This window comes from Dendronephthya gigantea, unplaced genomic scaffold (genome assembly GCF_004324835.1).
Source record: "Dendronephthya gigantea isolate DGI-Jeju-01 unplaced genomic scaffold, DenGig_1.0 000079F, whole genome shotgun sequence".
Taxonomy (NCBI): domain Eukaryota; kingdom Metazoa; phylum Cnidaria; class Anthozoa; order Malacalcyonacea; family Nephtheidae; genus Dendronephthya; species Dendronephthya gigantea.
In genome coordinates, this window is record NW_021163089.1 from 44,632 (window position 1) to 69,040 (window position 24,409).

At 35.0% G+C, this 24,409-nt stretch overlaps 8 protein-coding genes across 14 annotated transcripts; 5 read left to right on the top strand and 3 right to left on the bottom strand.

Moving 5' to 3' along the window:
• Window positions 1-1,104: 1,104 nt before the first annotated feature.
• Window positions 1,105-13,565, bottom strand: LOC114532521 (fibropellin-1-like). 2 transcript variants are annotated; one of them, XM_028554039.1, is made up of 29 exons: window positions 13,479-13,565; window positions 13,014-13,169; window positions 8,454-8,756; window positions 8,042-8,203; window positions 7,739-7,946; window positions 7,608-7,662; window positions 7,341-7,399; window positions 7,171-7,242; window positions 6,933-7,046; window positions 6,667-6,780; window positions 6,526-6,575; window positions 6,188-6,404; window positions 5,934-6,079; window positions 5,517-5,691; window positions 5,204-5,392; window positions 4,750-5,019; window positions 4,513-4,668; window positions 4,267-4,386; window positions 4,060-4,173; window positions 3,713-3,841; window positions 3,474-3,584; window positions 3,370-3,397; window positions 3,161-3,246; window positions 2,860-2,976; window positions 2,607-2,690; window positions 2,302-2,346; window positions 2,190-2,207; window positions 1,812-1,934; window positions 1,105-1,617 (listed from the first exon to the last, which is right to left on the bottom strand). In XM_028554039.1, the coding sequence occupies exons 2-29, from the start codon at window positions 13,035-13,037 to the stop codon at window positions 1,454-1,456; spliced, it is 3,453 nt and encodes a 1,150-aa protein (XP_028409840.1). In that variant the 5' UTR covers window positions 13,038-13,169; window positions 13,479-13,565; the 3' UTR covers window positions 1,105-1,453. The 2 variants fall into 2 exon arrangements, with proteins under 2 accessions (XP_028409840.1, XP_028409838.1); XM_028554037.1 differs by lacking the exons at window positions 13,014-13,169; window positions 13,479-13,565 and adding an exon at window positions 10,693-10,925.
• Window positions 11,708-12,924, top strand: LOC114532527 (peptidyl-prolyl cis-trans isomerase FKBP2-like). The gene is given in 7 exon segments (XM_028554050.1): window positions 11,708-11,939; window positions 12,015-12,108; window positions 12,310-12,331; window positions 12,419-12,465; window positions 12,558-12,571; window positions 12,573-12,594; window positions 12,681-12,924. Coding segments are annotated over 7 exon segments (429 nt in total). The 5' UTR covers window positions 11,708-11,777; the 3' UTR covers window positions 12,749-12,924.
• Window positions 13,010-14,077, top strand: LOC114532526. Its single transcript, XM_028554049.1, has 3 exons — window positions 13,010-13,259; window positions 13,559-13,844; window positions 13,986-14,077. Exons 1-3 carry the CDS (start codon window positions 13,103-13,105, stop codon window positions 14,032-14,034), a joined length of 492 nt encoding a protein of 163 aa, XP_028409850.1. The 5' UTR covers window positions 13,010-13,102; the 3' UTR covers window positions 14,035-14,077.
• A 517-nt stretch (window positions 14,078-14,594) lies between these two features.
• LOC114532525 (E3 ubiquitin-protein ligase BRE1-like) lies at window positions 14,595-16,084 on the bottom strand. Of its 4 annotated transcripts, none has more exons than XM_028554045.1 (3): window positions 16,003-16,084; window positions 15,026-15,883; window positions 14,595-14,686 (listed from the first exon to the last, which is right to left on the bottom strand). In XM_028554045.1, the coding sequence occupies exon 2, from the start codon at window positions 15,835-15,837 to the stop codon at window positions 15,076-15,078; it is 762 nt and encodes a 253-aa protein (XP_028409846.1). In that variant the 5' UTR covers window positions 15,838-15,883; window positions 16,003-16,084; the 3' UTR covers window positions 14,595-14,686; window positions 15,026-15,075. The 4 variants fall into 4 exon arrangements, with proteins under 4 accessions (XP_028409846.1, XP_028409845.1, XP_028409848.1 ...); XM_028554044.1 differs by having other exon boundaries at window positions 15,026-15,901; window positions 16,003-16,079; XM_028554047.1 differs by having other exon boundaries at window positions 16,012-16,077.
• Window positions 16,085-16,107: 23 nt separating this feature from the next.
• Window positions 16,108-17,259, top strand: LOC114532524. Its single transcript, XM_028554043.1, has 3 exons — window positions 16,108-16,342; window positions 16,510-16,898; window positions 17,010-17,259. The coding sequence occupies exons 1-3, from the start codon at window positions 16,112-16,114 to the stop codon at window positions 17,236-17,238; spliced, it is 849 nt and encodes a 282-aa protein (XP_028409844.1). The 5' UTR covers window positions 16,108-16,111; the 3' UTR covers window positions 17,239-17,259.
• LOC114532523 (serine/threonine-protein phosphatase 2A regulatory subunit B'' subunit gamma-like) lies at window positions 17,260-20,689 on the bottom strand. Its single transcript, XM_028554042.1, has 19 exons — window positions 20,434-20,689; window positions 20,130-20,254; window positions 19,906-20,010; window positions 19,772-19,828; window positions 19,567-19,679; window positions 19,422-19,462; window positions 19,276-19,346; window positions 19,157-19,201; window positions 18,966-19,053; window positions 18,827-18,882; window positions 18,676-18,751; window positions 18,543-18,603; window positions 18,392-18,467; window positions 18,244-18,300; window positions 18,056-18,091; window positions 17,923-17,967; window positions 17,752-17,811; window positions 17,616-17,683; window positions 17,260-17,485 (listed from the first exon to the last, which is right to left on the bottom strand). Exons 1-19 carry the CDS (start codon window positions 20,465-20,467, stop codon window positions 17,374-17,376), a joined length of 1,326 nt encoding a protein of 441 aa, XP_028409843.1. The 5' UTR covers window positions 20,468-20,689; the 3' UTR covers window positions 17,260-17,373.
• A 155-nt stretch (window positions 20,690-20,844) lies between these two features.
• LOC114532522 (adenosine 3'-phospho 5'-phosphosulfate transporter 1-like) lies at window positions 20,845-23,123 on the top strand. 3 transcript variants are annotated; one of them, XR_003687968.1, is made up of 3 exons: window positions 20,845-21,211; window positions 21,287-22,957; window positions 23,046-23,123. XR_003687968.1 is itself a non-coding variant. In XM_028554040.1 (2 exons), exons 1-2 carry the CDS (start codon window positions 20,974-20,976, stop codon window positions 22,390-22,392), a joined length of 1,344 nt encoding a protein of 447 aa, XP_028409841.1. In that variant the 5' UTR covers window positions 20,845-20,973; the 3' UTR covers window positions 22,393-23,039. The 3 variants fall into 3 exon arrangements, 2 of the variants coding, with proteins under 2 accessions (XP_028409841.1, XP_028409842.1); XM_028554040.1 differs by lacking the exon at window positions 23,046-23,123 and having other exon boundaries at window positions 21,287-23,039; XM_028554041.1 differs by lacking the exon at window positions 23,046-23,123 and having other exon boundaries at window positions 21,010-21,180; window positions 21,287-23,039.
• A 209-nt stretch (window positions 23,124-23,332) lies between these two features.
• LOC114532333 (coiled-coil domain-containing protein 69-A-like) lies at window positions 23,333-24,409 on the top strand. The gene has a single exon (XM_028553817.1). The coding sequence runs from the start codon at window positions 23,495-23,497 to the stop codon at window positions 24,407-24,409; it is 915 nt and encodes a 304-aa protein (XP_028409618.1). The 5' UTR covers window positions 23,333-23,494.

Below are 24,409 nucleotides of genomic sequence, written 5' to 3' on the forward strand. Positions count from 1 at the left end.
TGAGAACTTAAAACTATACGAATAAATTATCACTGAAATGTGTAACATTTTTTTGCCACCAGTGGTCTATTTTTGAAAACGGTGCCTACCGGATGAAGATAAATCATTACGAAATTTAGATATATGCGAAGACTAACGCTAAAAACAATTATAGCCATGTCGTTAATTAAATGTTTAACATCGTCAACTATAATTCAAATGCCTTAAAAACAATTCAATATTTTCGGATATTGAAAACTGCGGTAAGCTTTGGGCGACACACCTGGATAAAAATGCGGCGAAAAGTCATTAAATGTGCAAGCCGAAAAAACTAATTTGATTGTATGACAAAGCCATTAAAACCAGCAATATATTCATATCTTTTGATTATCTTTTTCTTTTGCAAAATATAGTATAGACTAAACTAACTATACACTTCATCTCTTAATTCAGAAAACTAATCCAAGTTAGTGTGTTTAATATTAGCATCACTATATGTAATATTAGGAATAGTTTGGGATTCTTCTGTTCCCTTTTGTCATATGCGGTATCCTTTTAGTAATTCAGTATCCCCGCAAAATCTATTTCCCACTATATGGAAATAAATTATTGTCTCCATAGAAACGTATCTGGAAAATCAATTGGGCATAATTGCAAATCCAATAAGTTATTCATATTTGATTTATATCTGCTCGGATAACCTATATAAAATATATAGCCTACATTCTAAACATGTTTTGTTTTAACGAAGTTATTATGATCCATGTAAGATAAACAAGACAAGTTGGCTAACCGCATTGATCAGTTTGTCACGAAACTATTTGCTATCAACAAATTAGATTATCGATGTCTTCGTGCCAGCTTTTCCCATGCAACAGAAAATTGCCAGGTTACCAGAGTAATTTAAAAATATATTCTTATATATGTCTACCAATCACATGCAGCTAGGCCTTTGTTGTTAACCAATTGTATATAAGAGAGCCAAGGTAACCTAGGACTTTTTTCTAAACGAAGACTGTTTTCCACATGCATTCAGAAAAATGTATTATCATGTATATAGGGGCAGTAAGACAAGAAAGTTTCATGTGGTCGGGGACAGCTTTAAGGAATCTAAAGTTAAAAAGGGTTTTAGCCTCTTTTATAATCAAACGATCAACTATCTACTTTTGTAAGCTTCAAATATAAGACGCGATGCTTTATTTTGGAATGTAATTTTTGGATCTTTCTGTAATAACCGCGTGAAAGTAATTATTTAAATTATTATATTCAAAATTATTTAATCTTTCTAATAAGGTTCCGTATGTTTCAAACCCTCGTTAAGTACATAAATTAAAATATGCAATAAAATTTCTCAATAATTTACCCAAGAAATAGTCACTCACCATGCGCACATGTTCTGAGACTTGAGTGGATGATTTCGTCACAAGACTAAAGGAAATCCTAAAATACGAAGTAATTTCGTATAATCTACTTCTTAGCAGTCGGAAGAATCTGCTTTACAATCGTCACCGGAAATAGTCAATTCAGGATCTTCTGAAAAACCTTTGTTCATATGATATAACGGATTTGAAAACATGTCGAGTTGATCTGGACTCGGTTCCAAATATATTGAATCCCTATTCTTGAAGATTGCTGATCCTAAAAACATCAAGAGTAGGATTAAAAACATGAGAAACACGACATAGCTTCCTTTGAGATCATTGTTTCTATGAAATGAGAAAAAAATTTATCTTTCTTAAAGAAGACAAATCTATCTGTTAATCTTTCTGTCTTTTTGCCAATTCTGTCTTTCTTAAAGAACAAACTTATCTATATCGTCTTTTTTAATTCACCTTCGGGTTTCTGTCGTCGCAAATATCGTCGTCTTTTCAGGTAAAGAAAAGTAACCATGACAACTACGCAAACAATGATAGGAACTGAGAACGATACACCAAGTGTAATCGATTTACGAGATTCTATGTAAAAAGACAACGGTGTTATTAGACGATAAAGTTTATTCTCTGCATTCTGAGGTTGCAAGCTGAAATTTATTTTGTCCCCATTTAAGGTACTCTCATCTTGGCCACTGTGCACCAAGGAGAAGCAGTGGGAATATAATACAATATCACTTCTAATTAAGCTGACAAAAAACTTGCTTCTGCTTTCTAACTTGAATGAACCAGTGAGCTATATATACAGTATAGAGCTCCTGGACGTAGGTCTTAACTAACCTTTCTTGCGTCCAGAAGCTGCAGAAGAGAAAATGTAAAAAGAACAATCATGTTTTACGAACTATATAGTTTTATATAAGAATAAATGAACTTACAGAAACACGCAAAATACCTTGATTTTCTGCCTTTATCGAAACAACACATCTGAAATCTTCCCCTTAATTAACAAACAAAGATGTAAAATGAATGAACAACCATGAGAGGGAATGTGAGGTGACGAGTAGAGCTCCGTTTTTGGCCTGAAAACCAATGCTGTATTCGTAATGATAGCGCTGTGCATTAACCATTGAACGATCAGGATTTTCTCACATTCAGGATTTTCTTGGTTTGGCTTGTGCTATCATTATTGAAAACCCCATGTAGGACAAGGGCAATAGTTGCAAATTCTATAAATGTAATTAATGGATTATCCCTTACATTGAAATCCCAAATAACATTTACAAATTTCCTGTCCGCCTATCATTTCACAAGTTCCATTTCCACACGTACAGGACGTCATATCTGAATAAATAAACATTTAAAAATTTTTACAGGTTCAACACAGATTAATCAATGCAAAATATAGGTGTATACTACTGAATATTAAATGGTTAAATATACACGGAACCGAACTATACTGACATGAACTGAGCTGAACTGTTATAAACAAAAGAAAAAAACGACGACAAACCTTCTTCGCATTTTGGTGGGCCTTGAAATCCTTTGTGACATTTGCAACGATAACTGCCAGGAGTGTTAAAACAAATGGCACGAGAACCAGTACACTCGGTAGCACATTCATCTATGTCTTAACATAGGATAAAAATTAATATCTTTTCAATATGTAGCAGGTACAATTTTTAAACAAATCCCCTCTATTAAGTTGTAGTCATGAATCTCAATCCTCCACAACCAGTACACCTGGTCATTCTAATCTTAGTGTAGATATAGTCACGAATCTCCACAAACTTATATCACTGAACTATAACTACCTTTTTCACAATGTCTTCCCGTGAAACCTTGCGCACAGTCACAGGTATAATTATGAATATCATCCAAGCATCGCCCGTCGTTCTGACTACGTTATTAAAGAAAGCAAGCGTTAAAGAGATTTCGAGGAAAAATGATCGAAGACGGGGTGCGTTGAATCAAACATTTGTAAACGAGGAGAGTATATGTCCTTCATTAACTGTCTACGTACCAAATAACCCCCTTACAACGATCAATTTCTAAAAAAGAAATTCAGAAAAAATTAAGACCTGAATTATTTTGGAAACGGAAACTTTTGTTGTGGGACAACCTTACCTTGATCACAGTTAGCACCGGTGTAATCTTTTTCACAAACACATTCATACGACCCCTGAGTATTCCTGCATTTTCCTTTCACACAAGGATTGTTTTCACATTCATTTATATCTATAATTGTTGGATTATCTCAGTAAAGTCAAAAGGATAAAGTCGGTTGGATAACCTTTACACAAGCGTGTGACAATCTCATATATTGAGAGGTATGTCTAATCTGACACGTTTACAAAATCTAATACCTATCTCACATCGAGATCCTTTCCAACCTTTGTCACAGGAGCAGTTAAATCGGTTTTCCAAACTGTAGCATTCTCCACGGTTATTACATGTGGATACATTGAACAGGTCTTCAGAACACCATGTTTTATCTGAAGCACAACGAAAATACCCTATTTTATCAAGTTGACTCGGAAAGATTACCTGCATGTATAAATCAGGGACGGACCCAGTATTTTGGCTGACTAATGCGATGGTTTGAACCATAATCTCTAAGGAAGAGGACCATACCATGGTCGAATATATCATATTCCGGTATATTCGAGTAATTCGACCATGCAGGTATATCCATTGAATAAATTGTTCTTACTTGAGCAACAGGAAGGACCTTTCAATCCATTGGTACAGTGACACGTGAATGAATTGAGACCATAGCTGCATGAAGCTCCCGCACAGCATGCTTTGTTTTCGCACAAGTTTACGACTAGAAAAAGAATGATATTTACAACTCCATAAAATATTTACAACTCCATTTTCTTATATATATCCTTTGGGCTATAGATTTCTTTCACCGTACGTTTTTCACAGTTCTTTCCTGTGTATCCAGTTGGACAGAGACAATCGTATCCTGCTCCGGTAATATTTTCGCGACATTCTCCTTTGTTTCTACAAGGACGCTTTGCGCATTCATTTATATCTAAAAAAAATTCATGGGGTGCGTGAGTCTTGAATTGTTTGAAAATTCATCGGTGTTTGACTCTACTTGTGGAAGAACAAGAGAGCACTGAAATAATTTTATTAATTATAAAAATATTTAACCAACCTATCTGGCAGCTGACTCCAGTCCAGCCTTCAGAGCAAACGCATTTATAATAACCAACATAATCAACACATCGACCATTGAATCCACAAAGACCGTTTTCTGTCAAACCAATTCTTTCGTCAAAATCATGGTATTTTGGATCGCAATTATCAACATCTGAAAAATAATATAAAGATATCGACTAAACACCATAATATCTGCATGTGTCATTTCATATCCTCTCATAACCCATCTTACCATTTTCACACAGCTCTCCGTTATAACGATAGGAAAATATTGTGTTTAGAACCGAACAGTCACATTCAAAACCAAGAATGGTGTTATCATTGAGACGACACGTTGCATTGTGCCAACATGGCTGCCAGGTGCACGGTGTATTCTCACAAAGAGTTCCATTATATCCTGCCTGACAATTACAGCGGTAGCCATGCAGCTCATTCACGCATAACCCACCATACAAACACGTGATGTTTTTGCAGTAATCGATGCGATTCTCGCATTGTCGTCCTGAAATTGTGGTAAAAACATGTTGATGTCGTGCTTTGGGTTATAAGATGACCGAAAATAACGAAGTCATAATAGACCATATGAAATTTTACTGTGCCACACTATACATACAACATACTAATACCATATCCCACCATATCACATAATATCCTCAACAGCAATATACTCTGCTTTATATATGTACCTTCATAACCCATTAGACAACTACACGAGAAGTTTCCAATCTCATCAATGCACGTGGCATTGTTTAAACATGGTGATGATGAACATTCGTCAATATCGATTTCACAGTTACGACCTTTATAACCAACAGAGCACGTGCAATGATATTCGTTAATACCATCATGACAACGACCATGTACACAAGGAGTGTCTACAAAGTAGAGTGTGTTATGAGACATGGTTTACATGCAATAGGGCAAATGAGACAAACACGGATAGATTTGATTTCGATAGTCATTGTTGAACATAAATTGATGTTAGGAAGATGGACTTACCTTCGCATTCATTGATATCAATTTCACATAACAAACCAGAAAAACCAGTCTTACAGAGGCAACTGAAGGAATTGACATGATCGACACAAACACCATTATGCAGGCAAGGTTGGGGCGCACAGTCATTTATATTAATCTGGCAGTCTTTTCCCGCGAATCCCACAACACAAGAGCACTAATGATAAGAAAAATGAAACGGAACAGTATTAAGTTCGCTTAATCAAAAAAAAAAACGGTAAACCAGGATTGGAGCAGTATATCTCTTTTACCACAATAGAAGAATGAAGAACAAATTCTATTCGATTTTCACTGCAAACAATATGTCATATTATATAAGGACTCTGAAACATTTGGCTGTGGAGAGCAGGAGTTTAAATTACCCGTCGTAATTCAAGTTCATTTTTAATATTTTCTTACATTGTAGTCGTTGATGCCATCATGACAGGTGCCATTATATCTACACGGTTGACCCGCACATTCGTCATGATTTGATGAACAGTTTTTCCCCACCCAACCTTGAATACAGCTGCATGTATAGTCGTTTATTTCGTCTGTACAATTGCCTGAAAATATAGATGTTTTCTTTAAATATGTGCTGTGGATAAACACGTGCAAGGGAATCAATCGAAAAGGTATTTTAAACGAAGGTAAAACATTTTGATCTTTTTTACCATTATTTTGACAAGGATTTTCCTGACATTCATCAATATTCTCCTCGCAATGGCGACCTCTAAAGCCATCAAAGCAACTGCAAGTATAGCTATTGATGCCATCTTTACAAATGCTATGAGATGAGCATGGATTACTGGAGCATTCATCCAAGTCAATCGTACAGTATTTACCCATGAAACCAGGTTGGCAAATACAAGAATAATTGTTGATACCATCCTAAAATAAAACCGGTGGTTGTCAAAAAAACTATAGTATTTAGATTTAGATAATTCCGTATGCATTTTCATCCCTGGTTTTCGGCACAATTAAAGAAGAACAGAAAACCAAACAAACTCACTGCACAAATGGCACCATTCGCACAATTATTCAAGATACACTCGTCTATGTCTGTTAACAAAATGAAAAAGATCATATATAGAAAACTCATTTTATTACAAAATTGAGCCTCCCCCCGGCAATATTCACTGATTTTACTTACTGTTTTCGCAGAGGTGTCCGTCAAATCCGGTAAAACATTCACATCTGAAGTTGGTTCGATAGTTCACGCAAGTCGCATTGTTTGAACATGGTGTAGAGGCGCACAAATTAACTTCTACATAAAAATATATTCTATATTACAAAAGTAAATAAAAACCCAACACATTTTACCCCGGGTACGAGCTTGAAATCATACAACACGGATCAAGAGGATGCCGCAATTTATTCTCTCAATGTTTATCTGTCAGAACGTAAGAACACACTTGCCTTTTTCGCAATGATCTCCGTAGTAACCGGGTGTACATTGGCAATAATAAATGGTCCCATTGTTCTGGCAACGTCCTCCATTTTGGCAGGGTTGACTGCGGCATGAGTTCATATCTGGTAAGAGGTTAAATGAATGAAAATCCTGTCCCAATAACAAGTTTCCTATAGTCCTGTGCGAACACATTTCGTCAGGACGATACAGTTGGTAGAACTTAATACTTCAGTTTGAATTTTGTACCTTGATCACAGAGACTGCCACTCCACTCTGGCAAACATATACAATCATCACCATTCTTACAATTGCCTTTATCTATAAAAAATTGCATCTTTTCAGCAACTTAAATCAGGGACTCAGCAATTCCAACAAAAATTGTGTATCAAAACTGAAAACGAGAATGAATTACTTACAACAACCCTTTCTGGGAATGCACTTGTCACAATTATCGCCTTTCCAGTTGACATAACATCTAAGAAACAAGAACGTGATGATCACAAACCCATGCATGAGACACTTTAACAAAAACTCCAAGGACATGATCACTTTATATTGCTTGGAAAAGCATTTAACGTCTACTGCCAATACAAGCCACGACTCGCTAATTAGCCAAGAAAAGTTTCTTCTGTTAGGGTACAATTTTCGTTGTTTTATTCTGAATTTTTTATATATATACATACATGCATCCCCCAGGTTTTGCACAATATCCATGCTGACAATCTCTTTTACAAATTGCTGTAATATTAGAATATATAATTATGCAACGATTACATAAATGGATTATTGGCAGTAAACACAACTGAAGACTTACGTTCCTTGCAGTCCGTTCCTTGCCAACCTCTCATGCAGATCTTTTCTCCGCGATAATTACATGTATAATGTCCCCCGCTATTAGTATTTTGAGCCTTGCAGTATTGAGAACAGTAGCCATTGTAATAATCTGGATCACAGTGTAAACTTAACTTTATTGTTGTTCTTGTGGGGTTATTGACATCTGAACCTCTTCTGGAGCCAATTAACTGCGGAAAAGATCATAGAAAAGATTGAAATGGAAAACCCTCGAACTAATATTAGTCCGTTTATTGTGCAGTCTTTCCAAGAACTAATTACTCACTGTTTTCTGGTATATTCTGGGCTTACTTAAAGGGCCAGCAGGTAGACGGCGATAGTCTTTAAACACTTTATCTATCAAGTCCCGTTTACCACCAATATTAAGAATATGGCCACCATCGTTATCCCAGACTTCCATATTGATAGCAAACTGACCCTCTTGCTTCTGTACAGAAATTGAAAAAATTGTGCACCTATACAGTGTGTCCCGACTGACATTATACACAATTATCCTATTGTGATAATTTGTATGCCTGAGCGCTATGCTAAATCCACAGATGCATAGAGATCAGCTTTTTGAATTTTAAATTACTGCAGTTTATGTCCTGAAAATTTGTACAAGTAATGGCTGTGTATATATATACGTCCCCCGTTGTCCGGATACATCAAAACTAAAACCAAACTAATGTATATACCTCCCACGAATCACCAAAATGGTACACCAACGGGTTTCTTTCACCTTTCCAACCAAATTGACTACCAAAAGCTGTCGAGAATTTGAAATTGTCGTCCTCATGTATTTTTGTTGTTACATAAATATCACAATTCTTCATGGAAGCAACAGGAGGGTTGGTTGTTTGTAAACAAATCTGAAAATACGTGTCACAGTCGTCACATCGAATAACAAACGGATCACAGCAACCGCCATTATAATCTCCTTTTCCAGGGTTGTAATAATCAACGAACGTTACTTTCAGTACACCCTTCGGTTCCACATTCTGTAAAAAACGACAGAGATGAGCTTTTTATAACAAACGTTTTAATCATTTAATGAGCTGTCCAATTAACTTGGGGTTCGTTCAAAAACAACTACATGCAGTTCAGCTCAATCACATGCACGAGTCCTCGGTCCTTCAAATTACCTACTTTATTTAATTTAACACTTATTTCACCAAAAAGGTTGTCGCTCTGCTTCTACCAATCCTCGCCTTTTTTGGAAAGGTGGAAAGTGCTTACTATATATATATATATATATATATATATATATATATATATATATATATATATATATATATATATATTAAAAAAATGATACTCATAACCCAGGAACAGCGATTAAAATTTGATCTTTGTCACTCTTATATTAATATGTCATTATTTTTGAGTTCCCATCAAACTTGAAGTCTTTGGCATTAAAAAGTTTGTCTATGACTTTGTGAAATGTTTTGATTCATTATTACTTTCCTTTCCATAACAATGTCTATGTTTTTCTTTCCTGATTTTGTTTGCCGACTCGAAAGAATGCATGAATAATTGCGTTGTAATGTTAGCATAAAGTAGTATGCCTCAACTTGTAACAGGTTATGTTTAACTTTCGTAGTTTTATTGCAATAATTGCATGCATCAAGACGATAAGATCACACGTGAACACAAGACAGAAGCACATATGTTCTTCAAAGTCTCAGGTTCTAACAAAACAGAACATTGTCTTTGGAATTAAACGCATATCATGCCAATTGCATGCAACATCTATGCTTTCATAGTTATCCGTTTTAGGTGTGACATAATTTGAAAGCCCTACTGAAACGAGGTTGGGTATTTATTACATTGCCGTGATAGTTCAGGCCAGACTCTTGAGTTTGCACATAAAATTATTTCATTGTACGTACGTTTCTATGACTGGGATGACGCGTTTATGTCGACCAAAATAACCTATTTCGAAAATAGGAGATATTATCGGTTTACAAGTACAGATACCTGTGAAGGTCAACTGGTCAATCATAACGACCTTCACCGAGTTGAATGATTAATGCTGCAATGCTTCGTAGGTCAAACAAGGTTTCATGGGATCCATGCAAATTATACAATCGTAGTAAACCCTATCATAAGGAAGATATATATTTCTTATACTTCTTTTTCAAATTGTCCTTTCAAGTTGCTGGTTGTAAATTTCCATCGGCTATTGTAAAACAAGGAGAGAAAAGTATCATTGCCATTATATACTGATAATAGTATCAACAATTGTCCAATGTGACTACAGATAATATTGCTTGGCCATGCCCAGTCAGAACTGGACGAAATATTTTTTGTACGGACAAAAAAACAACAAGAGCGGCTACTGTTCAGCTATATAGACACTGTGCTAAAATCAAGTTTTAAGTTAACAGGAAGCAAGTGAGGAAGGAAACCAGCTAAATTAAATTTTCATGGTGAAACAATACAGGGCAGATATTATCATAAGAACGACTCTCAAAAATCGAAAATTTATCCGTTAATCTGCGCGCTTATCTTATTTATCCTGGACTTAACAGTTGCGCAAATTGGAGCAGATCTCCTTTTATCGTAACAAATTATTAATAATTTTCTATTTCTTTTACTCTAATTCATTAAATACACTACCATGCAAGACATCGTTGTATATACAAGCAGCCGTGTAAACAGTCATTTTTTGCGTTTATAGCAAGCACAAGAAATACTCTGCTTCTACTGATGTACTGGGATGAACTTCTAATAATCACACTTTTAGCATTTTCAGACGAAACCAAATTTGTCTCTTGAATAGAGGTTGCCTTAGTTATGGCGTCTGAGACCCGCGAAGAAATATCACTTAATAGACTGGTGTAAAAAGATGTATAACATACTACAATAGGTTAATTGATAAATTAAAAATGTTTCGGTTCAAAAATTACATAAAAATCTAGTCAGTTACCGTACCATTACGAAGGTCAAAATTACGACAATGACGCACCAAAGCACACACATTATGGTCGGTGAAAAATGTCCCATAGTCTGAGGAATTCTCTCGTGTTTATCAGTTTATGGCCTAACGTCCTTGCGCAAGAAAACGAAACACGGTTTGATTGTGAGACTTACATATGTATAGAGGTTTGGAGGTCAGATTATGAAACGAGTTTACCCTGCTTAAACATGTACAATGTCAATTAGAGATGGTGTTATTGTATCCAATAACAAGCTGTGTTTTCTCAAATGACAACACGAGATGACGCCAGTCGGCTATAAAATCAAATGCAATGCTTGTTCTTGGATTTATTTTATGTCTTTATGTACTTTATTTATTGTCTTTTCTTTAGTTTGTCTTTTCAACCATACATTTTAGCAGGATTACAACATGAAACATTTTTATTATATCACTGTCTTCACTGACCACTGACGTACCATATCGTCCAACTCTCTCAGATTTCAACATATTGCAACATTTTATTAATTAGGTCTCATTTTTCAACAGCTCATCTGACACTGACAGCCGTCTTACCACTGCTTTCCTCTGTCGCGTTTTTTATACGCAGGTAAAAGTCCAAATCCTTTACATCTGTCATTTGAAAAGACTAGGTGAATAAATCGAAAGAACTTCGTTTTCCGCATACTTTAATATGCATTTTTTGACCAATTCATTATAAAATAAAAAACGCGTAAGTGGAAAGCGGCGTTCCATCTAAACAACTAAAACAAGCTCTTAGTCCAATGAATAGTGGTACTAAAGACTAAAAAACTAAAAGTTATCATTTGCAATTTAGTATATGCAATGAAATTATCCCTGTCATATAGTTTCTTTTATTAATTTTTACTGTATCGACTAATTACGAGCTTTAATTACCTCATTAAGACCTTATGTTTGGTTTATTAGCTATTTACTGAGCTCATGCACTGGACCACCCACCCCCATCGGATTCCCCCCCTTTCCTATTGATCAGTCATTCTTAGCCTGCGAACAGGCCTGTCGATTTTATAAGTATAGAAGTTTAATATAGAACGACGATTATAGAATAAAGTACTCAAAGATGTACAAAATAGCGGCTTATCTCAATCTTTTACTAATAGTCTTAGCCCACTGCTTTCTATCCTTTGCTGCGGAGGAAAAACTGAATATCGGTGTTAAGAAAAGAGTTAAAGATTGCAAAATCAAGTCACAAAATGGCGACACGTTGCACATGCACTACACTGTACGTGATTTTAATTTGACTTCATTATTACTGGCTCATACAGACCAACATAGAAAATGATTGTTTTTAAAACAGGGAACATTAAAAGAGGATGGAACAGAATTTGATAGTAGCATTCCAAGGGGTGAACCATTTGTGTTTACACTAGGGACTGGGCAAGTCATTAAAGGTACATTATTTGATTTAAAGAGCACCAGACAGCTGTGTACAGGCTGTCCAAAAGAAAACCTCCTATTGATATCTGACCTTTAACAACTATGCAAATTCAAAAGACCTGGTTTCGAATATATATAGAGTACTTTTTTGAGGACACTTGATTTGAATTTTACAACTGCTTATTCACAAAGTTATATACTATATTATTTTACAGGTTGGGACCAAGGTCTTTTAAAGTGAGTAGTAAGGCTGGGAACACTTAGACTATTCTTTCTTTACAGTTTTTGAAACTAGTATATCTGATATTTCAACCTTTTTTATAGCATGTGTGAAGGAGAAAAAAGGAAGCTTGTGATTCCATCCAGCTTGGGTGAGTTAGCTATTTTGTTATGCACAGTCATAATGAGAACCTGTTATGAGATGATGTGAAATAATTATACATTTAAATATCTGTTATCTTAGGATATGGTGATTCAGGGTGCACCTCCTAAAATTCCAGGTAAACAATGATTTTTTGCCAATATGCCACAACATTTTGTGTGACTTGCACTAACACAATCCTGCATGCTTTTTTTATCTTTATAGGGGGAGCAACATTGGTATTTGAAGTGGAGTTAATAAAGATTGAGAGAGAAAGTCATTCAGATTTATAACTGATATTGTACAATGATGTATCTTCATATTTTACGAAATGTTTAGCACTGAATAAAATTTCACTTGTTTATGTAATACTAATATGTCCATAATATGGGCACTCAATTTGATCGACTCAAACAAATTGGTATCCATCTCAATCGACCCATTTCTAGCTTCCTAAGTTGAACCTCTTTGTATTAAAAACGTTTTCGTTGAGATGGCAACAATTAAGCTCTAGTTAGTTGCTTCTTTTCTAACAAATTAAGCAATATATATATATACCTTTTGCAAATTGAGCTCGCGCATCGACAAGAAAACCAGGTCTCGCCATGGCAACGAAGTAGGTATAAATTGTTAGCAGGACAACAAGAATGGCTGCTGAATGCATTGGTGCACCGTTTTTTCGATACAGATTTCCCGATGTTGTTTCAATACAACCTGAAAAAAGTGATGTTGTATGGGTAAACAGACGCTACACTCCAACAGATCTTAGAGTCACAACTCCAGTTCAGCGATGGAAATTTCTAGGTGAAAAAATTTACGAAATAAACGCACTTCCTAGCCTGAAAAATTCGCGTTTTATTCGCGTAAAACAACATAGGGAATAATCTATCCTTTGTCCTAATTATATTATGTTGAGAGGTTAAACAGACAAACACTAGAATAATCGATGTTTTGAATCTTTAATACTATATCCATTACAATTATTGTAAACTAAAATGTTATGGTGGTATTCAATTAATATACCAGGAATATTATGGCCACACTCCATCCAGATCATTTACACAATTACACCAGATACTGTAAAATTCATTTCTATATTCTAGTCCAGCCAATACCAGAGAACTTGAGTAGCATCCCAAAAGCATGGCGTTACCAAGTTGACGCACCTTCTGAGTACCATGCTCGTGACAAAGAAGAATCAAGATTACTGCCTTATTCTCATGCAACAAGATGTGAAGAATGGTCAACACTAAGACAAATTCTTCCCTCTCGGGGCTACATTAACAAGGTTGCTTCTCCAAGATGGGGCACTGGTCCACCGAACAGAAATTTCAACTATATGAAAGAAGCACCAAGTCGGTTTCCTCATATCAACAGCCCCATGACCAGGTAAAGGCATTTTAATGCTCTGCCAGCTTAAAACATGTTTGCAATTTGAAAACTTTAAGTCCTCCATCTGGACATTAGTAAGCTTGATGAGTTTCAATATGTTTTGTATGACAATAACTGGGTTTTGTTTTTCCTTTTTAGATATGTTGATGACATGCATGTAAACCACAGAAAGTTCAAACTTCATTAGGATTGCTTGCAAAATCCTTTTAAAAATAGTTATTGTATTATATTTATAGACTAACATAATAGATATTACTGCAGTTAGCATGGAATTTTTTACATTGGGCAAAAGAAAATTCTTCAACCATCATGATAATATACAGTTTTGCATGGATCAATTGGACACAAAAGACATTTGTGACCTGCAATTTGCATACTATCTGTTTTTGTAATTGTATGAGTGCAAGAATGCCCGATATTTCACCCTTTCAATTGCATAGTATCAGTTCCTTTCACCATAAAATCTTGAAAACAAATACATACTTAATATTTGAAATGGTAAAGACCCAATTGCTGTTACTATTCTTCATCAGCAAGTTGCCATCAAATACTAAAAGACACGTCTTAATAGAAAAGTTAGAGTGAATGTAAAGTCTGGGTGGGGGATTGTTTAACCTTTGGTAGGATGGTGGCAGGGTACTGAATGAAATATATAACAGTAGCATACAATCTATTGGCCTCACAGTCTTCCCATTTAAACCTTTACCTGATCCATTTCCCTTCACATAGTTATAGAAGGGAGAATGAAAAACTTACGTAAAATCCCAAAGACTTTGTACATGTAATGAATGACTTGACTCCAGGTTGTGCAGGGAGTGTCAAGCATCCATTTTGCTATACTGCATATGACAAAGAAAAAAATATTTCAGTGACAAATTTACATGAAGAATAATAATCTATTGTTTGCCATCTATATACAAGCAATATTTACACACTTTTTCACACAAAAAAACAGTTGCTGTAGGAGCATACATTTATCAAGACACAACAATAACCAACTCTAAGCAACTGGTTTTTTGTCCTTACCAAGTAAATGCTTGTTCAACTAAGAGGTGCTCTATAAGTTCAATATCCAACCAATAATTAAATGTTTAATAACACCAATACTTTCCTGACGTGAAAGACTCCACACATTATTTATGGCTATTATGGTTAACAAAATGAAATCTTAGCCTTACCCTAGAAGTTTAAATAGGAATCAACATGGTCAAACAAAAAGCTTTGAAATTCATTTGTCAGCTGCATTCATATCACATTCTCTGCAAAACTCCAGTGACATCCTGCCAGATGTCAGGTGAACACACACTCCACCATTCAATTGCCTCACTTGCTGTCCATTCTCATCACTATCATTCTCAACTCTTTTTCTTTTCAGTGAATTAACTTGTAGTGCATGATTGTTAAATGTTAATCCAGAATGCTTTTTGATGGCTCCCAAGACAGCTGACAGAGCACTCTGATTAGAAATTACTTTTTCCAAATATTCTATTTGTTTCTGGAGACTTGAAACGTTCTCATCAAGTTTTACATTTTTTTCAGCCAATATTTCATTCTTTTCAGCCAATATTTCATTCTTCTCAGTCAATGATTCATTCTTCTCAGTCAATGACTTATTTTTCTCAATTAATAATTCAACTTTCCCATTCAATGATTGATTAGATTCTCTCAATTCTTTACATTCCTCTTTACTGGCATTGAATTGTTCAGTCCTTTTTTTCCTGTAGGCTACAGAACGCATGCGATCTCTTTCCTTCTTCTCCAATGTTTGTTGTCTTTTTTTATTACCACAGTGTTTTGGAGTAATTTGTTTGCTTGGAGACTTTTTTGGACTGTTTTTAAGATTTTCTTTAAGTAAAGATAACGAGCATTCCTCCTCGTCTTCGCTACAATCAACCCCAGACGACAAGCATTCAGTTTTAAACGCGCTTTCCTCATCTTCGTCAAAATTCAATAAATAGTCAGTCAAAAGAAGCTCGCTTTCTTCAGTCATCTTGATCACAAATCTTGATCAAATGTCTTCTGGATGTCTTGTCAACCTTAATCAAATTGTCGATCTAAACGTGCGTTTAAAAATACAACTTCGACGTTCACAAACAAGAAATACTTAATTTATTTAAAAAAGTCTTTCTTATGGCAAGAAAGAAGCTTTACTAACCAGATTTACCTTGAAATATTTGACAAACTCTTCTTCCTGAAATAACGATCGTCGAACTTCGAACGTAACACGCTGTGCCCACGTGATCTTCAACACCGAGAAATGCAATATGGCCGCCAATCAAAATGATTTAACTGCTAAGAGAAATCTTAGACAACGTTATTTACTATTTTTATTTATTATATTTAACTTTCCAGCAGTTTCTGGACAAATGTCTAAGAAAATCTACCCCCCAATAAAAGATGACGTACCTTTTATAAAATGTGATGTATGTCAAAAAGCTGTAAAATATTTATTTAGAAAGACTAAATCCATGAGGGAGGAAACTTCGACTGCAAAGGTGATAGTTAACTTTCATTTTCTTCGTAATGGTCGTTTTATAGTGAAAATCGTATCATATATCATTATCAAAATTTTGAAAAGATAAGGCTGTAAATGAATTGGGATGGGCCAGGGGGGGTGAAAACTGGTAATTTTCACTGTTAATAAAGCCTGGATATTTTCTAGATTGGAGAAGAAAAATTGCAAGACCTTGTGGACAAATCTTGCAATCCTGACAGATTTGAAGGGGAATGGCTTGCAAAGTTGGACATTCAGGAGAAAAATGATGAACTACATTTATCTGAGCATAATGAACTTGGGTCATGCAGGACTGAGTGTAGAACTGTTGCAAAAGCTTGTGAGGATACCGTTGGCGAAGCAGATGTTGATATTGCTGAGGAATTGTGGAAAAATGAGCTCACTTTGTCCCAGATGATTAACAGAGTTTGTTACACTGACACAAGTGCTTGTAGCAAAAATAAAGGGACATTCAAAAGTGGCAATAGAAAGGATGAAAAATTTCATGTGATGAGTGCTGATGAAAAAAAAGCACAAGAATATCTGAAGAAAGCAAGGTTACATTTGAAAATAACTGGATGTATTATTTGGCAAAGTTTTCTTCCATATTGCCTTTGGACAATCTGCATCATATAGTTTCTCATTTTACTTTCTTTAATCTCTTTTAGTGATACCCCAGGAATGCCCAACATGCAAATGTACTCTCGTGAGGAGATGATGGAAGAAATGGCTAAACATCAATCAATGAAAGATGATGATGAGTCAGATGATTCCACCACAGAGTACCCAAGTGGGGAATTATCAATATGGGATACAATTGTTCACATTTTCCATGACATTTTGAACTGGATAAGACAATTATTAGGAGTGCAAAATAATGTTTTTGGTGAACTGTAGTGTAATAGCTAAGGTATGGTATTGTCATTGAAAAATAAAGATTTAATAAATATTAAGATCTGTACATGGAAAAACAGAATATACACAAATTGCCAGTGCAGGATATTTCTAACCTAGACCACTGAAAAATGATAATTAAACCTCTGAGGCACCTTGGCTTTCTTGCATTACTAGAACTTCACGGTTTTCATAAGTCCAGAAACCATTGAGATCGATCAGAATACTCACAACTGTCTCACCTTGACCGCTGAAAAATTATTCGCAGATAATTTTGTAATGTAATGTCCGATTATGAAATTTGTTGTGGGAAAGGGAACTTCATACTATTCAGGGCAGAGTAATTTTTAATGAAATCTCATATCTATACCACGGTATACCTGTTGATGAGGTCTTGTAAGGTTATCTTGTATGGATTACTTGGTTTCACCATATCAAATATTTCATCCTACAAAAACACACAGATTTATTTGTTATATGGCTTGAAACCTAAAGAGGCAAAATAGTTGTACGCACCTGAATATCATGAAATAATACAGGATCATGACCATGTTTTTTCATTTCCATTTGTATCTCCTGTAATGAATCAGAGAAGAATCACCAGGTAGTCAGGAAATGTTTATTTCTCATCTGCACATCACAATCAGTTCTGCTGCAGAATATTACATTCAGCTTTATAGCACTTACACGAAAGAAATAGTTAAAGGCAAAATTATTAAGATAACCAAGACCCTGCAAAATGGAAAAGTTTCTTGAGATATATATATTTATAAATGCTTATAAATGTAATAATATTTTATAACCAAATCAAGTTTTGTACCTGAATGTCAAGCATACGAAACAGATACTGCAAAGACTACAAAAAATATGAAAAATGTTTAATAATCATAATGTCCAATTCATGTCTAAAATGTCTAATTCATATTGACTGATCCACTACAATCTACTGTAAACAATTACCTACATCAAAATAATAATATTCAGTTCTCTTAATATCTTTATACTCACTTGCATTTCCTTTCGGTTTTCTAAAGCCAGAACAAAGTCTAAATAAGTCTTGTAATCCTAACAAGAAAAAATAATTAGAGGGGAGCTTATATTGTGTAACTTATCTCAACTTTTAGTATAACATACGCAATTAATTTACACTACCTACCATTTCTCCATCATATGTCAAACATTCCTGAAAAACTCGATCAACAAACACTTTGGTGAGCGTTCCTGATCCATATCTATGTAACATAGAAAGAGGATTATATAAATATATATTCTTTCATTGGAGCATAAAAAAATCAATTATGAAATACCTAAGCAGTTCATTCTTGCTTAACATGCCATTGTGATCACTGTCCAAGTTCAAATATTGCCCTGTAAAAAAAAAACAATTTAGTAAATACAATTCATCAAATGTTCTTGGAATGTACATGCAATTTTTCTAACCATAAACTCTTAAAGCAGATGGTGCTGAAAACCAATTTGATTCTTGTTGTTCTTTTGACAAATCTTCATCACGTAACTAATAAAAATTAAATTAAGAAATTTTGGAGGATATTTGGCACAAATTTAAAATGTCAGCAATTTTTGTAGGTACCTCTAATAAATCATCTAAGAAACTGCATGCCAAAATATCTTGTATCTTTATTTTGCCTTGCAAAAAAAGAAAACACAATTATTCATTGGTGTCTTTCACATTGGAGACCAGCTTGTACTGTATTATGTTATTTAATTACCTTTTCGCATTGGATCAAGAAAGAAGAAAAATTTTCTGACAGCTGTGCAGACATAAAATGAGTAAAATGATTTTTCCAATCCCTCCAGCTGAAGTGAGAATATATAAATTACAACGTGATAATAATTGTGATTCATGCAATTGAAACAAGAGGAAACTTTTCTGATATATTGATAATGAAATAAGATATACCTGAGGCAATGTTGGTATCAACTCTAAGATATAGTTCTCAAGGTCCTATGGCATATTGGAACAGATATTTTAGAATTTATTAATTGGTTGAATACGTTTAGGTCCATTTTAAAACTTACACATTCTCTAAGATATCCCTGGCCCGTCACATCATAAAGACTTAGACCAATTCTTGTTTGATGCAACCAAACTAGAAAGTTTTGTAGTCTTTGAATGAATGATTCCTCAATCCTCAGATGAATGTTGGTTAATCAAATGTACCTACCTTTCCTCATCACATAGTTGAAAAACTGCATTATTGATATCCTAAAGTAAGACCACTTATTAGAACATTACTTTATCACAATTATTTTTCAGAAGAATCTAAATTTGGCCAATTCACATTGACCATATAAATTTGCAATACCTACCTTCCAAATGGATCATTTTGATAAAGTTTGGAGAAAATTGTTGCAGTAAAGAATTTTTTGCATTTATCCCCAGTCTGTTCTTTGACTTCGATAAAATCCTTATAATTTATCATCTATTAAATTGCCATTTTTTAAAAAAAAAGAATGATAAATGAATAAGAAACAATATAAATTTTAGTGCTATTGGTTCAATTGATGTTTATACCTGCTCATCATGAAGAGCAGGAAATGTCTGATGTTTGTCCAATAAATACCACAAGTTCTAAAACATAAAGTTCAGCCGATGAAGTTGTCAATGCATAGAAAACAAGGTATTGGAACATGGCATTCTTCTTTAACCTGTAATTCATCATTATCCAACAACTCTCTACTTTTACGCTGAAGAAAAGCAGCTCTTGCATCTTCCCTTAATTTCTGAAGTAAGACTTCTTCTTCTGATGGCAACTTTGAAATACAGTATAAGTTTAATTAGGGATACTATGTCTCTAAGTAGAAGTGATCAATTAAGGATATATTAACATAAAAAAGATAGACTTGGGGATGCAAACACACATCTGGAGCACCTTGTGATAAAATCTTGGAATAGCTGAGGATGGGTTATCTTTCTGTTTGTCATTTTTCCACTTCTGGAAATATTTATTGAACAATTCAATTTCATCTTCATTTTTCGTTATGTTTCCTGGTTTCTCTGTGACAGAATGGATGAAAATTTGTCTTTTATAATATGCAAATGAAGATAAATAGTGAAAAATAGGCAGACACATTGCAACTGAAGATCTTTAGTATACATTCACCATTGAGGAAAAAGTAAACATTAGTGAGTCAGACACATTTATCTTAGTTTTCTAATTTTAACCGTCAACTTACCAAGTGATTGCTTTAGTTTTCGGGTCCAGTCCATGAAAAGTTTAATATATTGATTTTTGTAGACAAAAATCCATGGGTGAGATCAAGAGAATAACAACATTTTTGCAAAATGAAATATTTTAAATAGCCCGCACACAGGCTGATTATCCAACTAGGACCCTAATTATTAATAAATCTTAATAATCATTATTGCGTCCTTTACTCCTTTACGCATTGAAAATTAGACAGAAAATTGTTTACAAAGCTAAACTAAAATACTACAATTTAACTTTCTGATGGCGTAAAAACATAAATATAAACCAGTCTTTACCATCTAATACCCCCCTGAAAGAGATGAAATAGTCAGTTGACTGCCTACAAGTTAGAGAAAACGACAGGAGGGGCAAATCACACATATTTTCACCTCAGCTGGATTGCGCATCGCTGACATGTTTGACCTATGGTTTGACACGTTGGCAAAAGGAATTAACAGCAAATATTTATTGTATTATCTCTAAAGTGTGTAATATACACTTGAAAGAACGAAACATATGATTTGAGATGACAGGAAACTCGCCAGATCATCGCCACTTTTGTATAAGGGGATACAGAATCCAAGTTGTGCTTTTTCTTTTTTATTTCTGGAATACCGCAGCTGTTTCCGGCGAAGATGAAAAATATGTTCGTCCACCATGGTACATAGGGTTATTCTGGAATTTACTGGGCTACGCGACTGTTATCATTCCTGGGGCCGTTATTATTCATTTGGTAAAAAAATCTAATTTAAATGACAGTCCAGGTATGGTTTAACTTGCTGTTAACTTCCTGGTATACCAATCATAATGTCGTCACCACCTTTTATTTGATTTTATAGGTCGAGGCTTTCCGTTCAAACTTCTTCAAGCCTTTGTGTATGGCCAGCCGGAAGAAAAACGTAGCATTGAAGAGGGTCCAATCAGAACAGCACCTGAATCAAAGGAACCGCCCAAACTGGGAGTAACTACAGCAAAGTTGATCTTCTGCGCGATTGGTCTACAGGGGTCATATCTCACCTGGGGGGTTCTGCAGGAACAGATTATGACAGAGACTTATGATGAGCTTTCAGAGGATGGCATTCTACACAAAGTGAAATTTGAGGACTCCCAATACCTTGTATTTTCTAACAGAGTCCTGGCTTTGATTGTAGCTGGGGTGTATATATCCATTGCTGAACAGCCATACCATACGGCACCATTTTTTAAATACTCTTATTCTTCCTTTTCAAACATAATGAGCAGTTGGTGCCAATATGAAGCATTGAAGTTTGTTAGCTTTCCAACGCAAGTTCTTTGCAAAGCTTCAAAAATGATCCCAGTAATGATCATGGGTAAAGTGGTATCTGGAAAAAGTTATCCATATTCTGAATATCTTGTTGCTATTCTACTTTCATTTGGCACAAGCTTGTTCCTTTTGTCGCACAATGCTGACCATGCTCATCATGATCAACCAACAACAGTTGTAGGACTTTTCATCCTTCTAGGGTACATGATTTTTGATAGCTTTACATCAAACTGGCAATCTGCATTGTTTAAAAAACACAAGATGTCTTCAATGCAGATGATGTTCGGCACCAATGTCTTTTCAAGTGTGTTCACTTTTTGTTCTCTTCTACAAACTGGTGGTCTTGTTCGTTCCTTGTCATTCACATCAAGGCATCCCCGTTTCCTGTATCAAGTATTTATCCTGTCAATGACATCTGCATTTGGTCAGCTGTTTATATTCTACACAATCCAAACTTTTGGTCCAATTGTGTTTGTAATAATCATGACAGCTCGAATGATATTCAGTATTGTGCTTTCCTGTATTATTTACAAGCATACCCTGGCATCACAGGCTATTTTTGGCGTTTTTGTTGTTTTTGGAGCTATATCATATCGAATCTATGTACGATACAAAGCGTCAAAGGGTACAGACAAAGTGTCAATAACACAAAACAAATAAGGAAAATTTGACTTCAGAACCTTTTTGAACACATTTTATTTAATGTTTAGTGAGAAGTAGTTAATAAAATCATGTTTTGTTTACACCTTACTGGCAAAATAAAAAGTGATTTGGAACATCCAACCCTTGGTATTTTGCCTGCAAGCAAAATATAAACAAATGGTTTATTTTGGTTGGAAAAGTTTATTCTGTATTTTGCTTAATAAAACTAAAGCAGTGTTGATTAGCATTAGACCATTGTAACAAACGTATGAGTTACTAATTTGTAATGTTTTGATTGTATCAAAAAAATATCATCTAATAATTATACCAGTGAACTCTTGTCACAATTTACATAAAGTAATGTAATATTCTCTTGAATACCGCATCCACCCGAAGGGGCGCAGACAATATGGCGGACGAAAATGATCAACTTTGCAACTATTGGAAGCTTTCTTCCAAAAAATTACATCAATTACTACATCGTTTTGTCCATATAACGCTTTTCGAAGGGGAGGAATTGTATGGTTGGATTTACACGATCGATCCTGTGTCTTATACAATCGCTCTTGCCAAAGACATGGACGTAAGTGAGCAAGAAAAACTAGACTTTCTTGACTCTAGGATGATTGTATTTGTGATGAGAAAGGCAGTAAGAGAGCTTCGTATCTTAGAAACAACAAGAAAAGAACCGGAATGGTTGAAAAGCTTCACGGTAAAGGAAAGACAGCACTACACAGACGAGGAGCTCCAAAAAAGAAAAATGTCTTTAATTGATTGGTTGAACAAAAATCGTGTGCCAGTTATTGATGATGACTCAGTAGAAAGTGAGGTCGTGAAAATCCTTGGAGGGCTTGTAATAGAACCTCCGTATAACGTGGACTCGTGTAAAGGAACAAACGAAATAGTTTTGGACAGAATTAGAAAATTAATTAGTTCAATGCCTGTTGCTTGTATTAAATAAATTATCGATCATTTATTGTGATCACCCGCTTACTGTTATTAAGTCTCACAACCGCGCGCAATGTTAATTAAGTGACGTATAAACAGATTTCTTGATTGCACTTTGCGCGCGCGCACTGTTTTAATCTGCTTTAGTGGATGTTTATATCCTCACGTGAACATGACAACCAATGTTTCCCAAAAAAACGATCATGAACGTGAAATTTTTGCGCGTGAAGACAACGATATTCCCCACGGAAACTTAGAAAAGATTTCACAGTTGAAAGTTGAAGTTGATGCACTTTCTCAGGAAAATGGCGAACTGTTTATACTGCTGCAAAACGAGCGACGAAGATCGAAAGAACTAGAGGACAAGCTCGGTAGCCTGCCCGAGAAGTCCTTGGAACAAGAAATGATCAGCTGCGAATCCAATACTGAAACGTGTGAAAATTTCTTACAAAATGCTGTCTTAACGATGAAGGAAAAATTGGATTCCAAACAAAATGAGTGCGAGGATCTCGAGGATAAGCTCTGTGTGATGAATCAAGAGTTGGCTTCACAAGGTGAAGAACTTGCTCGGGCAACTTTGGAATTTCAACACCAAATTAATCATCTTCACGAGTTGCTCGCCCAGGAGAGAGATCTCAATACAACTCTGAGTGAAGAGAGTGATCAAACTGTACGTGAATTGGAGACAAAAATTCAACAAAAAGAAGAAATGAACACAGAACTTAAGTTCATCCAAGAAGAAACATCAGAACAGATACAAACAATTGAACAAAAATGCCGTTTTTATCAAACCAAACTTTTTGATGCTGAAAAACGTTTGACTAGCATCGCTAAGGAGCACGAACAACTTGCTTCTAAAGAGGCGAATAGCATTGCGTGTCAAGTCAGTGAAAAAGAACTGCACGCATTGGATAAACGTGAGCGCGAAAAACGCGAGAATAATACGCTGTATAAATTTTTCCCAGATCTTTGGGACCAAGGCGACTTTAAGATGAATGGACTTAGAAGTGCAACAACATATAAAATAGGGATTTTTTATATGATTCGAGATGGTTTTAAAAAGCTAGGGAGAGAGTCTAGTGAATGA

Excerpts from the sequence above, each read along its gene's own strand:
- LOC114532521 (XM_028554037.1), bottom strand. The coding sequence starts at position 10,764 with ATGGGACATTTTTCACCGACCATAATGTGTGTGCTTTGGTGCGTCATT. Across the intron at positions 6,080-6,187 it reads AAATCCTTGTCAAAATAATG|GCAATTGTACAGACGAAATA; the intron begins GTAAAAAAGATC and ends CTATATTTTCAG. Across the intron at positions 2,977-3,160 it reads GGGAAGACATTGTGAAAAAG|ACATAGATGAATGTGCTACC; the intron begins GTAGTTATAGTT and ends TCCTATGTTAAG.
- LOC114532333 (XM_028553817.1), top strand. The coding sequence starts at position 23,495 with ATGACAACCAATGTTTCCCAAAAAAACGATCATGAACGTGAAATTTTT.
- LOC114532526 (XM_028554049.1), top strand. The coding sequence starts at position 13,103 with ATGGCTGCTGAATGCATTGGTGCACCGTTTTTTCGATACAGATTTCCC. Across the intron at positions 13,260-13,558 it reads TCAGCGATGGAAATTTCTAG|TCCAGCCAATACCAGAGAAC; the intron begins GTGAAAAAATTT and ends TCTATATTCTAG. Across the intron at positions 13,845-13,985 it reads ATCAACAGCCCCATGACCAG|ATATGTTGATGACATGCATG; the intron begins GTAAAGGCATTT and ends TTTCCTTTTTAG.
- LOC114532525 (XM_028554045.1), bottom strand. The coding sequence starts at position 15,837 with ATGACTGAAGAAAGCGAGCTTCTTTTGACTGACTATTTATTGAATTTT.
- LOC114532522 (XM_028554040.1), top strand. The coding sequence starts at position 20,974 with ATGACAGGAAACTCGCCAGATCATCGCCACTTTTGTATAAGGGGATAC. Across the intron at positions 21,212-21,286 it reads TAATTTAAATGACAGTCCAG|GTCGAGGCTTTCCGTTCAAA; the intron begins GTATGGTTTAAC and ends TTGATTTTATAG.
- LOC114532523 (XM_028554042.1), bottom strand. The coding sequence starts at position 20,467 with ATGGACTGGACCCGAAAACTAAAGCAATCACTTG. Across the intron at positions 18,468-18,542 it reads AGCAAGAATGAACTGCTTAG|ATATGGATCAGGAACGCTCA; the intron begins GTATTTCATAAT and ends TATGTTACATAG. Across the intron at positions 18,301-18,391 it reads TGACATATGATGGAGAAATG|GATTACAAGACTTATTTAGA; the intron begins GTAGGTAGTGTA and ends TTTTCTTGTTAG.
- LOC114532524 (XM_028554043.1), top strand. The coding sequence starts at position 16,112 with ATGGCCGCCAATCAAAATGATTTAACTGCTAAGAGAAATCTTAGACAA. Across the intron at positions 16,343-16,509 it reads AGGAAACTTCGACTGCAAAG|ATTGGAGAAGAAAAATTGCA; the intron begins GTGATAGTTAAC and ends GATATTTTCTAG. Across the intron at positions 16,899-17,009 it reads GAATATCTGAAGAAAGCAAG|TGATACCCCAGGAATGCCCA; the intron begins GTTACATTTGAA and ends AATCTCTTTTAG.